The following is an 11,873-nucleotide window of genomic DNA, read 5'->3' on the forward strand; positions in this document are numbered from 1 at the left end:
TTTTCCCCTCTTTTTAAGAACTTGTTCTATAGATATATGTCGAATAAATTTTCTTCTATACGCTTTGTGTTTACATCCATTGGATGAAGAAAAATTAAACCATTAAGCAAACCACTAAAGATATAAATTAAAATTATTATTATTGTGCTATTTTATTTTTCATATTCATTTAATTAGTTGAATAAAATTTTACATTTTTTGGACAGAAATTATTATTATTAAATAAATCTAATTAACATAGCACTAGTTTTGACAAATTATCTTTTCTTACTTTGGTGTCATTTCTTTATACAAGGAAATACTAGCACTAATTTAGGCAATTATTATATAAAAAGAGAAGGACTAATACTTATTATGGTCAAAATTCCAACCAATTAAAAATAGATTCTCATTCGCTAATATCGATCATGCTTGTCCATTCTTATTTGCTATTCTTACATCACGGAATCATTTTTGCAAGCAATTAAAGTATATAGATTTTGGAAACCATTTGATAGATTGATTAAAGAATAAAAATAAGAATAAAACTATAAGAAGGAAATATGACTTGTGCTATCAGATACAAAAATGCATTATTAATAGCTATGATTTTGAAAATTTCTCCAACAACTCCTTCTTTTGCCTTTTATTCCCTTACAAGTCTTGAGGGAATTTCTTTTGTTTAAATCTTTTTATATGTTTTCAACAACATTAATTTTTTCAATATATGTTATGAAAGAAAGTATATATATATCGACTGGTTATTAAGTTTTCTTTTTGCTGAAACTACAGGTGGGACTGTTTTTACTTCTACTGAAAAGTGAGACCTATTAATTCCAATACATGGCATACGTATCGAATATATTTGGATGGATAAGAACAAACAATCATATAATTTTTTTAACAATCAATCATATCATTTAATATATACATTATTTATACATATATACGATTGTACAATGATATTTTGACAATACTTTTTGACAACTTTTTTGACAACAGGACACATGTCATCATTTTATTGGTCTATTTGAATTTATGTTTAAAAAATATTTAAAACGGACCAATCATAAGTTACCACGTATGCATTGTCAAAAAGTTGTTAAAAAAGTGTTGTTAAAAGAAGTTTTTCCTATATGATTTTTATTTTAACAAGAATTCAGTCTAAAATATAAACTACAGAAGAAACCTAATATATATCTTAAAAAACCAGTTATACACAGTAAAATTTGTAATCACGTGCAATATTAATCTACAAGATAAGGATATAATGTTTGTTAAACTGATGAATTTAAGGTTATGAATTTAACCATGTGAGTACATGAGATGATGATGTTGAACCACCCATGTTGTCACAATTGGTTGTTCCACTCACTCTTGTTCCATGCATGAATATGATCTAGAAGCTACCCAAAATCCATGAGAGACGTCAAACAGCATCTTCATCCAACAAGAAGCAAAAAAGAGAGTGAGATAAAGATGTTGCCAGGTAGGGTGCTCTCATCCTATCTACTTTTCCAAAATTTCTACCCATGATGAAGCATAGTGGAACAAAGTATTCCTCCTTCATCAATCATTATAAATACACATGCAACTCTCTTTCTCCTTCAACAAATTTCATTCAAAAGAGGATCTCTCACTTCCACAATATGGATAACATTGTATTAAAGCTCACTACTTCATACACCTTGCTTCTTTTTCTTTTCCTATCTTATAAGCCTGCTCTTTCGTTTTCTTCTAGAAATAGCCAATATTGGGGTGGTGACAGGATTTTGAGCTCTGCTTATAATGATGATCTTGTCACTAACTTGCCTGGTCAACCCAAGGTGAATTTCCAGCACTATGCTGGATATGTCACAGTCAATGAAACCAATGGAAGAGCACTCTTTTACTGGTTCTATGAGGCTATGACCAAGCCAGAAGAGAAACCGTTGGTGCTTTGGCTTAATGGAGGTAAAACCAGACAGTAGTTAATATCTTTGTTTTAATTTGTTGTATGGAACATTCGGACCATGGAATTGGAGATAATATTGTCAAACAAATTATCTATGATCAAACATGTCACAAGGTCATACATACTATGAAACCACATATGTCACATCTTTCGTTGGGGGTGTTTAAGGATTTTAATTTGTTTAGGTGGAGTGGATAGTATTAGGTGGCAGGCAGCTAATGAGAGAGAGAGTTTACAACAGTTGTGGTTTGGTTTGCTGTTTGTTGTTGCTTATGTTCTCTGCTTAGGTGACAACATGATTTTATGTTACAGGTCCTGGGTGCTCTTCTGTGGGATACGGAGCAACACAGGAGATTGGTCCATTTTTAGTGGACAGTGATGGCCATGGCCTCAAATTTAATAACTTCTCATGGAACAGAGGTATGATGATGACCACTACTAAATATACACACTTTCTGCCACAATATTCTATAGAATTTTTATGGTGAACCACAGCTAGAGCTCCATTATTGGTCCCCTCCATATAATTATTAAATCATTTTAGCTATTTGTTAAACAACTCCAGTAATAAATTTTTATTTCTGCTTTCATCACATTATTCATTAGAAATGATTGTATCTGTGATGTTGCAGAAGCCAGCATGTTATTCCTGGAATCTCCTGTTGGAGTTGGCTTTTCATACTCAAATACAAGCAGTGACTATGACCAATTGGGAGATGATTTAACAGGTCATTACTTATCTTATAATGTTGCTGCTGCATAATGAGCAGCAACCACTATGCCATTTTCTTGAATGTGGGTCACATTTTCTATATTTTGAAGCTCAATCATGGAAAGCAGATCTCTGACAAATTCGTCTGTGCGCTTTCTATTATTTGTGACAGCTAACGATGCTTACTCTTTTCTTCACAACTGGTTTCAAAAGTTTCCATCATACAGAACGAGAGCGTTTTACATAGCAGGGGAGAGCTATGCAGGTATTGAAATTAAAATTGACATACCTTTTTCTGCATAACTCATTTTTTGGTCAATTATTCTAGTGAAATTAATCATTAATACAATTGTTTATTTTCAGGAAAGTATGTACCAGAGCTGGCTGAACTCATCCATGATAGGAACAAGGACCCCTCTCTCTATATTGATCTCAAGGGTATTCTGGTATGGTCCTACGTGAATTAAAAGTCAAAAAAAAATTGCTGATAAAAATCATGGCACAACGAATCTTCCTTTACTAAAATTATTTTCCCATCTATCTAGTCTACCACTTCTATATTTTAGTTCAACATCAGGGATTCAAAATAGGCCTCTTATCCACATCATTTTCCACTTTCAATAGCTCAGATATTTGCAAGGAAAATTCTTCACTTGTCATCACTACAATTTAAAAATTTCAGTGTATGAATTGAACCCTCCTCGTTGGACACTGTATAAAGTTGTGCAAATAACTAATATGAAGGACAAAGTATTATTATTATTATTATTGTTGTTGAATTTTTTTTGCAGTTGGGTAACCCAGAAACTTCTGATGCTGAGGACTGGATGGGCCTGGTTGATTATGCTTGGAGCCATGCTGTGATATCTGATGAAACTCATAAAATAATCAAAACAAGTTGTGACTTTAACAGCACTGATCCATGGCGTAACGAAGATTGTAGTGAAGCTGTGGATGAAGTACTCAAACAATACAACGAAATTGATATCTACAGTCTCTACACCTCTGTCTGCTTTGCCAGCACAGCACGTTCAGACGATCAATCCATGCAAACTTCCATGAAGCTTACATCTAAAATGGTACCTTTTCCATGGAAGTTAATGGATTTATTCTCATAAGTTTAACTATGAAATGTAAAGTCAATTGGAAAACTAACTAACTAAAAAGATCATCACTCATTTTTATAATAACTGAAAACACTCGTACTTTTGATGTTTGCTTATTATTGTACACGAAAGGAATCTTGCACTTTACAATGAATTTATTGTTGTGAGTAATCTGAAATCATTAATTTAAACAAAACTTGATATGTAAGTGTTCTGACACACTAACCTATATTTAATTTGGTTTGGCTAGATGCCTAGGATGTTGGGTGGCTACGATCCATGCCTTGATGACTATGCTAAAGCTTTCTATAATAAACCAGATGTTCAGAAGGCTCTTCATGCCAGTGATGGTCACAACCTAAAGAATTGGACCATTTGCAAGTAACTTTTTAACCCTTTCACCTTTCCTGTCATCACAGTATTAGAAATGCACTAATCCAAAAATATATATAGAATCTTTTATATATATCTTTCTATATTATTAATTATATGTGATTATCTTTTGCTAAATGATTTTGAATTATCTAATGTAGCAACAAGATATTCATTGACTGGGCAGATTCAAAGCCATCTGTTATCCCAATTTACAAGAAGCTTATGTCAGCAGGACTTAGGATTTGGGTTTACAGGTAAATCTTTGAACATATATATATATATATCAGTCTCAGTATTCATGGAATTGTGCTTGCTACTGCATGTTTTGGTAGCTTATTTTGATCATGTTGTGTTGTTGAATGTTTCAGTGGAGACACAGATGGTAGAGTACCGGTGTTGTCCACAAGATACAGCTTAAGCTCTCTTTCCTTGTCTGTCACTAAATCATGGAGGCCTTGGTACCATGAAAATGAGGTATAATTAAATCATGACAACAAATAAGCTTAATCTTTTTACAGAAAAAAAATTATGTTACTTATTTTTTTAATGTTGTTTTCTGACTGAAACAGGTTAGTGGATGGTTTGAAGAATACGAGGGTCTTACATTTGCAACGTTTCGAGGAGCTGGGCATGCAGTTCCCTGTTTTAAACCAAGCAATTCACTTGCGTTCTTCACTTCCTTTCTGAATGGAGAATCACCACCTTCCACAAAATAAAGAAATCTGTATAATAATCATATTGGGTGCTCTTTGTGTGTGACCCCATATGAAGATTTTGCTCTTACATTAGCAATAGCTAATACCTATCATATTATTAAAATGCGAAGTAAACCATATGCAAATGTAATGAATAAAAGAGTTTTGCTCCCTTTTTCACCGTTGAGCCATAATCCATTAAACAAAATCCAAGGAAATATATTAATATTGATATCTTTTCTGTGTTTTTTTCTTTTATTTCAGTGGAACAATTCGGTCTACCTCAAAGATTATTCCTTTATTTCAATGGTACAAATAAAATTCTTACGCTGCATAAATGTCCAGTGAAAGGGAGATAGATATACCTAGAGATCAACTTTATACTTTAACTCAAACTTAGAAAATGGAATATGTAAGATGAGGTTTTCTTATCTTAATTTGAGCTTAGATAAATTGGCATGGTATTAAGGGTTTGGGACTGAGAGCTATGATCCCATAAGGATTTCCTAAAGCAGGTTGATGCAGGCCAAAGCTTGTACAAGCATTGATGAGTTTAAAGGACCCACCGAACCGCAGCTTCTGCATAGTTGAACCTTTCATTTTTGGCACCGAATAACGCTGAGAGAGATGAGTGTTGGAGGGCTTTGTGGTTCTCCGAAGAGGAAGATAGAAAGCATTGCTAATATCCTCAAGCAGTTGTGTATCAGAGTCAAATGCATTACTAGAGTTGTAGAACATGTGAAAAACTTTCAAGCATGTCAAATGCAGCAGCTTGCAAGGCTTTGGTAAATTACTTTCACCATCAACAAGAACATGTTGAAGGAACTCTTTTGTCATTTCATCTATTATCTCTCTCCCCTCAGCAATTGAATCTTCCATTTTAAGATTAGGGTTCATCATCAAACTGAGCTGAACAAAGTTCCACTTACCCTCTTCTGTCTCCCTCTGTCACATACACATGAAATACGACTTACGTGAAGGTTTAGTTTTAATAGCAACTGATCAGTAAATAATAATTAACCAAGTACGTACCTTATAGGACTGTATATCATTTAATATACGACATATAAACATTAGTAGTTTAGTGACGGTTTCATATTGAGGTGGTCGGAGATTGTGGTCTGCAAAGGTGGGATTCAGAAAACATGAAGCTGGAAGAATCATGGTGTGTATGGCAATAGACAGCATGGCATTCTTCAGATAGTCATCAATTGTTGGTGGCTGTCCCTTCTTGTTCCACTTTGCTTCCTCGAGCCAGGAAAGGAAAGTTTCACACCACTTAACAAAACATGTTAATTACTCACAGTACGTTAAAAAGAGTAATTTTATACAGTAATTAAACTTAGAAACATTACTAGATCTTGTAGACCACTCTTTATATCATGAATCCCTCCTTGTTCGAGATATTTTGTGGCAGTTTCACTGATCAGATTATCCAGAGCATTGAATATCACTTTGCCGTGACCATTTAAGCCCTTAGAATCCCACCTGTGACAGAGTCAAAGTATTGAAAATGTACATGTTTTTAAATAATTCTATTATCAGGAAACATATTATTTGTTAAATTCACACTGTAATGTGTGTTTGCTTGGATTGGTGTTATACGAGTACATTTTTTTCATTTTTTTTAGCATGATTAGATAAAGTTANGATATTTTTCCTTAGAATTTGAATAAAGATTAGATAATTTTTTTGTTGGGTTCGATGGAATTGTAGATTTAATGAGTCTCACATGACTATATATATAAGAGACATTGACATAATTTTTAATAAAAAATTTAAGAGAATAATTATGTGATTATTTTTTTATATTTTGTTCATCTTATTAATCATCATTCAACGTTTAATTCTTCTTCTCAATCTCGTAGTCTCCACGCATTACAAACTTCTTTTTTATCTTAAAAGTCTTCTATAAGTGAGTCCTCTACTTGTATATAACTTTTTATCGTTGAGTTTTTAAGTAAACGTATTAGGGAGAGTCACGAGTCATTAAATCTTTTCATGTATAAAAGATTTTAATATTATATTCAACAATAAATTTGTTGATTATCTTACTTATTTTTATTAAATATCGAATTTGTCATTATCTTTCTAAAAAAGAAAAGATTTGAAATTATTTGTAAAAAAATATTTTGACAAGTTAATGAATATTGTGAATTATATATGCAACTTCTTGATGACAACAATTTACATATAAAAATATATTTGAAAAAGCTCATGGTTTTACACGTTGTCTCAAAAGTTGGAATTCAAGGTCAACGCAAAAGAAAAAGCTTGTGATTTAAGAACTCTAACAATTGCAAAACTAATGAGCAATAGAAGGTTTCAATGAGAAAAAAAATAATGAGGTTATTATGTATTTAATGGAAGTTCTCCAAACCCACAATTTGTGCAATTATTACTTTCTTCTCTTTACCAAAGAACCAACGGTCCAAAAAGTAAAGGTCTATATTGTCAGAATGAAAAGCAATGTAGATTAAAGAAAAACAACATGAACAATTGATTGAAGAATAATAATGTCGAGTATTTATTTATAACATATAAGAATTCAAGTCACATGAATTGAATATTTGACTTAGTGATAATTGTTGCACCAATTACATGCTTTTAATTTGCCCTCTAGTAACAAATCCATTCCACCAACACTGGACTTAGAAAATCATGAAGTTGTGAAAGTTGAAGGAAAATAAAAGTTTTTTAAATCAACCTAGAATGAAATCATATTTTTCATATAGAGTATTTGACGAATAATTTTCAAAAATAAAAATAATATACTTAATATATATATATATATATATATATATATATATATATATTATTGTTATTAATACAACCAAATTGGGTATATGATCTAATATAATTATAAAGATAAAATTTGGAAGGTTAGATCCTATAATAATACAGTTGTTCTGGTATTTTAAAACTAGATAAAATATGTTCTAAACGTCTCATAAATGCAAAAAAGTGCTCAGAAGTGAATTAAAGTCATATTTAAAGAAGAAATTGGTAAGCTTTCTTTTTAAAGAGAGAATAGAAAGTTTTGACACCAATGACTTATGAAGAAAATAAGTGAAAAATATAGTCAATTTCAAGGTTTTAAATAAAATAGAAAGAAATATTTAGATGAGTAAGTCTCAAATAGCAATGCAATCAATGAGTAGCAGCAATGACCAAGGTTATTTTTAACAAAATAATTTACAATGGCTACAAAATTTAAGTGTATGATCATATGGGACGAGTGAGTTTATTGAAAGGGAAAACTGGTAATAATATATATACCTTCTGATAGCATTGGTGAAATGTTTCAAGTCTCTGAGCGACCCTTCTTTGTCAAAGAAATCATCTGCAATTGTGATTAGTATAGCACTCTTGGCTACTAGGGTTCTTATGTAACTGTGATTTGGATAAGTAGTGGCAGCAGCTATAGAATAGTAGCAATACGTTGTTTTCTCTCTACCAAATCCCATCTTTGTTACACCATTATCTTTCACCCATCTGTTACAGTTATCATTGTAATTTCGTTATAGTCATGAATAAGAGATACAGAAGCACATGTTGTGTTATTAGGATCATTCAAACCTCGTCAACTCTTTTAATTCATGTCTGAAAATTGATTGCTTGAGCTCGTAATTCTGCACGGCAAGTTCTAGAAGATCTACGTTGTGAAAGTGTGAAATCCTACATCGGAAAATTGTCGAAAGCTAGGAAAATTCTTTGATAAAAAAAAAAAAAAAAACAATTTGGTTTTAAAAATGTACCTAACATGTGAGGTTTTTCCTTTCCATAGAAGATCGGTGTCATAGTTTTCTATCCACGTCCTATGCTTTAAATGATCCGTTTCATCCAGCCAATGAGTATTTAATTCATGTTGAACCTGTTTTACCAGAAGAATAGGATTGTGTAAATGTTTTAATATGAGAGTTACCAAACATAATCAGATAAAAGAAGAAAAAATGGATTTTTTTTCTTCCTTTATTTCAGTTTAAGAAAGTTATATGTTGAAAAATTAATTTAAAAATGTCCTTTTCAATTCAAATATTTGAACTGTTTAGTTGGAAAAAAAATGGAGAAAGAAGGGTGTAGGACCATTTGTTGGAATTGGGACAAAATGGTGTTAGGTTCACCATTTTTAGTTAACAAGCATTTGTGAAGCAGATCTCTGGTGAAAGATTTGACGTCTTCGAGTTCATTTTCCCCACAGAAAATAAGATTTGAAGCTCTGTACATTGAAAGAATTGTGGTTGACATGTGTTCCGATTCCTTTTCAATATTTGCTCTAATTTCTTCATCATCTAGAAACCAACCAAAGCTCACTGCATTTTATTTTGGAATTTTATGAGGTACAATAATATGACTAATTAAAAATATGGAAAAGAAAAAGAAAAGCTAAGAAAAAGGATGGCATACATGAGGCTGATACATTGTAACCATGCATCCTTAGGAGCTGAAATGCCAGAGAGTCTTTGTGAAGCTGAGTTTCAGCCATATTCGTCGGTTTTACCCACCATTCTTGCTCCACGTACTTCCTATATATTTGTCTTTTAAAAAATTAAATTTATTTAATTTAATATTTTATTGAATAATTTGATTTAAATAAAAAATATATAAATATATTTATGGGTATGAAAATCTGCTGATACAACGAAAATACACATATTTTTTTATAAATACATAATGGAAAAAATTTTCTTAACGAAAATGAATATTAAATAGAGACTATTTATATTTAATTCGTACTAAATTCAACACGTTGTCATATGTATATATAGTTATATTATATTATATTATATATATATATATATATATATATATATATATATATATATATATATATATATATATATTACTTGTTGACTAAAAGAAAATTTTTATTCCTATTACTAAATTTTCAAATTAAAAAAATGTTATGTAGAATGTAATTTTTAACTTTTTCGTTGTCTCAAAGATTACTTGAATTTAGAAAAAAAAAATGCAGTTTCATGCAAATTAAATAATCAAGTACTCTAATAATAAAATACTTGGAGATTATTTTTTAAGAATAATAATAGTTTTAAATGTTTTTTTTACTTTGAATGTTACATATTATCATGTGAAATGAATATATTTGACACCATGGTGTGTCAAAGTACCAATTATTTTTTTTTAGAAAAATATACTTTGATACATATCATTTTCTTACATTTGACATTATCTACTTTTTACTTTTTATTTATTTATTGTTTTTAAAATACAAAAGTTCATTCTTTCATTATTTTATCCTTGTTAGATATATAAATAAATGTAAATATGTATCATACTTTTATTACTCCCATTTTTAAACTCCTATATAGCATCAATAACTTTTTTCCTTGTATTTATCTTTTTCATACATCACATCATGTGGACTGTAAAATTTATTTACCTATAGATTTTGGCCAAAATTTCTCCAATCTCTTTATCAAAGTGCTCAGCCAACCCTAGTCTTTGTAACTGGTTAATCATGCAGAGCTTTATAAGGTCTTCATCCATGGGATATGTTTGTGGAACTGTACCAATGTTGAATTTTCAAAACAAAAACAAGAAGAAAAAAAATGTGTAATATTAAAGACCACAAGAATAAAGGTCCAAACAAACCTCCATTAGGGCATCTCTGAATTAGAGATTCTAAATACCCCAAAGAGTCAATATTCCCAGTAAGCATGAATGCTTTTGCAGTAGCAGAGGGTGATTGGAACAGTGAACCATCACCACTCAGATTGCTAAAGATATCTTCTTCACTTACTTTATACCAAGGTGGCAAAGCTTCAAGATACGATAACAATGGTGAGAAGCCATTCTTCCCCACAAGTTCCTCCCTGTTCGTTTAAGTATACACAATTTCATTAAGCCAAAGAAAAAGTAACAAAATAAAAAAGGAAGGAAGGAATATGTAATAGGTATACTTGTCAAGGATCTTCTGTTGATGGAGAAAGATACTTGACATTGTCTCTGTCACTGTATCTGGGAACACAATTTCAATTCCAGCACACTCCGAAAGTCGAACCATTGCAGGAAAAACAATGATAAACCAACATGGGCAACAGTTTTCGATATCCTTGAGCAGCTTCTCAGTGTTTGCTTCAATGAAGGACAGCCCTAGAGATTGAAAAAATCAATGATATAAAAGAACAATCAAGCAACTCAAGAAGCATAAAAGTAATTAATATAGCACCTCTTTGTATGAGTAATGCACCGGTGTTCCACTTTTTGAGGGCAACCATGGAAGCAAGGGTTGCTGGAAGGGTTTCCCATGAGGGTTTGGCAGAGGCATCACAATCTCCCCAGAACCCTTGTTCATTTTGGTTGTTGATCAGCCAATGCAAACAATTTTTGAACATGGGTTTGGAAGGATCGTGGGAATCCGGTATCATTGCTAACCATGCAGTATCATATGCAGAAGGACATATATAAGTGTAAGGATCAACGTTTGATGAGAATATTTTCCTCTTAATTTTTTCTACGAGGGAGCATGATGATGAAGACTCCATGGTTTTAGGATATAAGCAAGAACAGAACGTAGTTGGATTGTGATTCTTTAACTTGTGGAGAGACCGTGCTATTTATACTCGCTATAATTTCAGACGTCCACGTAACGTCTACGCATGCCACGTGGGGTATTCCAAAATTAATTAATCACGACAAATAAAATTGCTTTTTCAATAGTAGAATTCATGGTATAAATAATATCAAATAGAGTGATAATACTCGTACACTTAACTTTTTTTTATCGTACATGCAAATGACACATCATAAATTATAATTTTATTATAACATTATATTTTTATTATGTTAATATGAATTTTTATATTGAACTCCTAATTAATTAATTAGACACTATTTAGTCAAATTCTCCCTATTTTTTTAATTGTAGTTCTTGTGTCTTTTTTTTAACTATTTTCAATTATAAACACAATACATTTATATTATATTAAAAAGAATTAAAGTTATTGATAAGTACAAAAAAGTAGTAAATTTTCATATGGAATTTTGGCACTTCTGTTTTGAATTGGGTATATTTGTATCAATTTTCCCCA

At 31.2% G+C, this 11,873-nt stretch overlaps 2 protein-coding genes across 3 annotated transcripts; one reads left to right on the plus strand and one right to left on the minus strand.

The window, feature by feature from the left end:
* Nucleotides 1-1,411: 1,411 nt before the first annotated feature.
* Nucleotides 1,412-4,864, plus strand: LOC106766951 (serine carboxypeptidase-like 31). The gene is made up of 10 exons (XM_014651748.2): nt 1,412-1,932; nt 2,246-2,353; nt 2,566-2,661; nt 2,818-2,910; nt 3,009-3,091; nt 3,437-3,724; nt 4,002-4,132; nt 4,285-4,380; nt 4,495-4,600; nt 4,696-4,864. The coding sequence occupies exons 1-10, from the start codon at nt 1,512-1,514 to the stop codon at nt 4,840-4,842; spliced, it is 1,569 nt and encodes a 522-aa protein (XP_014507234.2). The 5' UTR covers nt 1,412-1,511; the 3' UTR covers nt 4,843-4,864.
* Nucleotides 4,865-5,231: 367 nt separating this feature from the next.
* Nucleotides 5,232-11,341, minus strand: LOC106766391 ((E,E)-geranyllinalool synthase). 2 transcript variants are annotated; one of them, XM_022783575.1, is made up of 12 exons: nt 11,012-11,341; nt 10,743-10,935; nt 10,435-10,655; nt 10,223-10,346; nt 9,229-9,347; nt 8,908-9,134; nt 8,580-8,695; nt 8,401-8,499; nt 8,101-8,316; nt 6,177-6,309; nt 5,854-6,099; nt 5,232-5,766 (listed from the first exon to the last, which is right to left on the minus strand). In XM_022783575.1, exons 1-12 carry the CDS (start codon nt 11,325-11,327, stop codon nt 5,266-5,268), a joined length of 2,511 nt encoding a protein of 836 aa, XP_022639296.1. In that variant the 5' UTR covers nt 11,328-11,341; the 3' UTR covers nt 5,232-5,265. The 2 variants fall into 2 exon arrangements, with proteins under 2 accessions (XP_022639296.1, XP_014506607.1); XM_014651121.2 differs by having other exon boundaries at nt 9,229-9,359.
* Between the last annotated feature and the right edge of the window lie 532 nt (nt 11,342-11,873).

The sequence above is a fragment of the Vigna radiata genome, chromosome 7 (assembly GCF_000741045.1).
Source record: "Vigna radiata var. radiata cultivar VC1973A chromosome 7, Vradiata_ver6, whole genome shotgun sequence".
Lineage (NCBI taxonomy): Eukaryota > Viridiplantae > Streptophyta > Magnoliopsida > Fabales > Fabaceae > Vigna > Vigna radiata.

Bases quoted from the DNA above. Each gene is read 5' to 3' on its own strand.
- LOC106766391 (XM_014651121.2), bottom strand. From the start codon at position 11,327: ATGGAGTCTTCATCATCATGCTCCCTCGTAGAAAAAATTAAGAGGAAA. The intron at 9,360-10,222 runs GTAAATAAATTT...ATTTTTTAAAAG, and splicing joins ATTTTGGCCAAAATCTATAG to ACAAATATATAGGAAGTACG. The intron at 6,310-8,100 runs GTATATATATTA...ACTCTGTCACAG, and splicing joins TTCACCAATGCTATCAGAAG to GTGGGATTCTAAGGGCTTAA.
- LOC106766951 (XM_014651748.2), top strand. From the start codon at position 1,512: ATGATGAAGCATAGTGGAACAAAGTATTCCTCCTTCATCAATCATTAT. The intron at 2,911-3,008 runs GTATTGAAATTA...GTTTATTTTCAG, and splicing joins AGCAGGGGAGAGCTATGCAG to GAAAGTATGTACCAGAGCTG. The intron at 3,725-4,001 runs GTACCTTTTCCA...TGGTTTGGCTAG, and splicing joins TGAAGCTTACATCTAAAATG to ATGCCTAGGATGTTGGGTGG.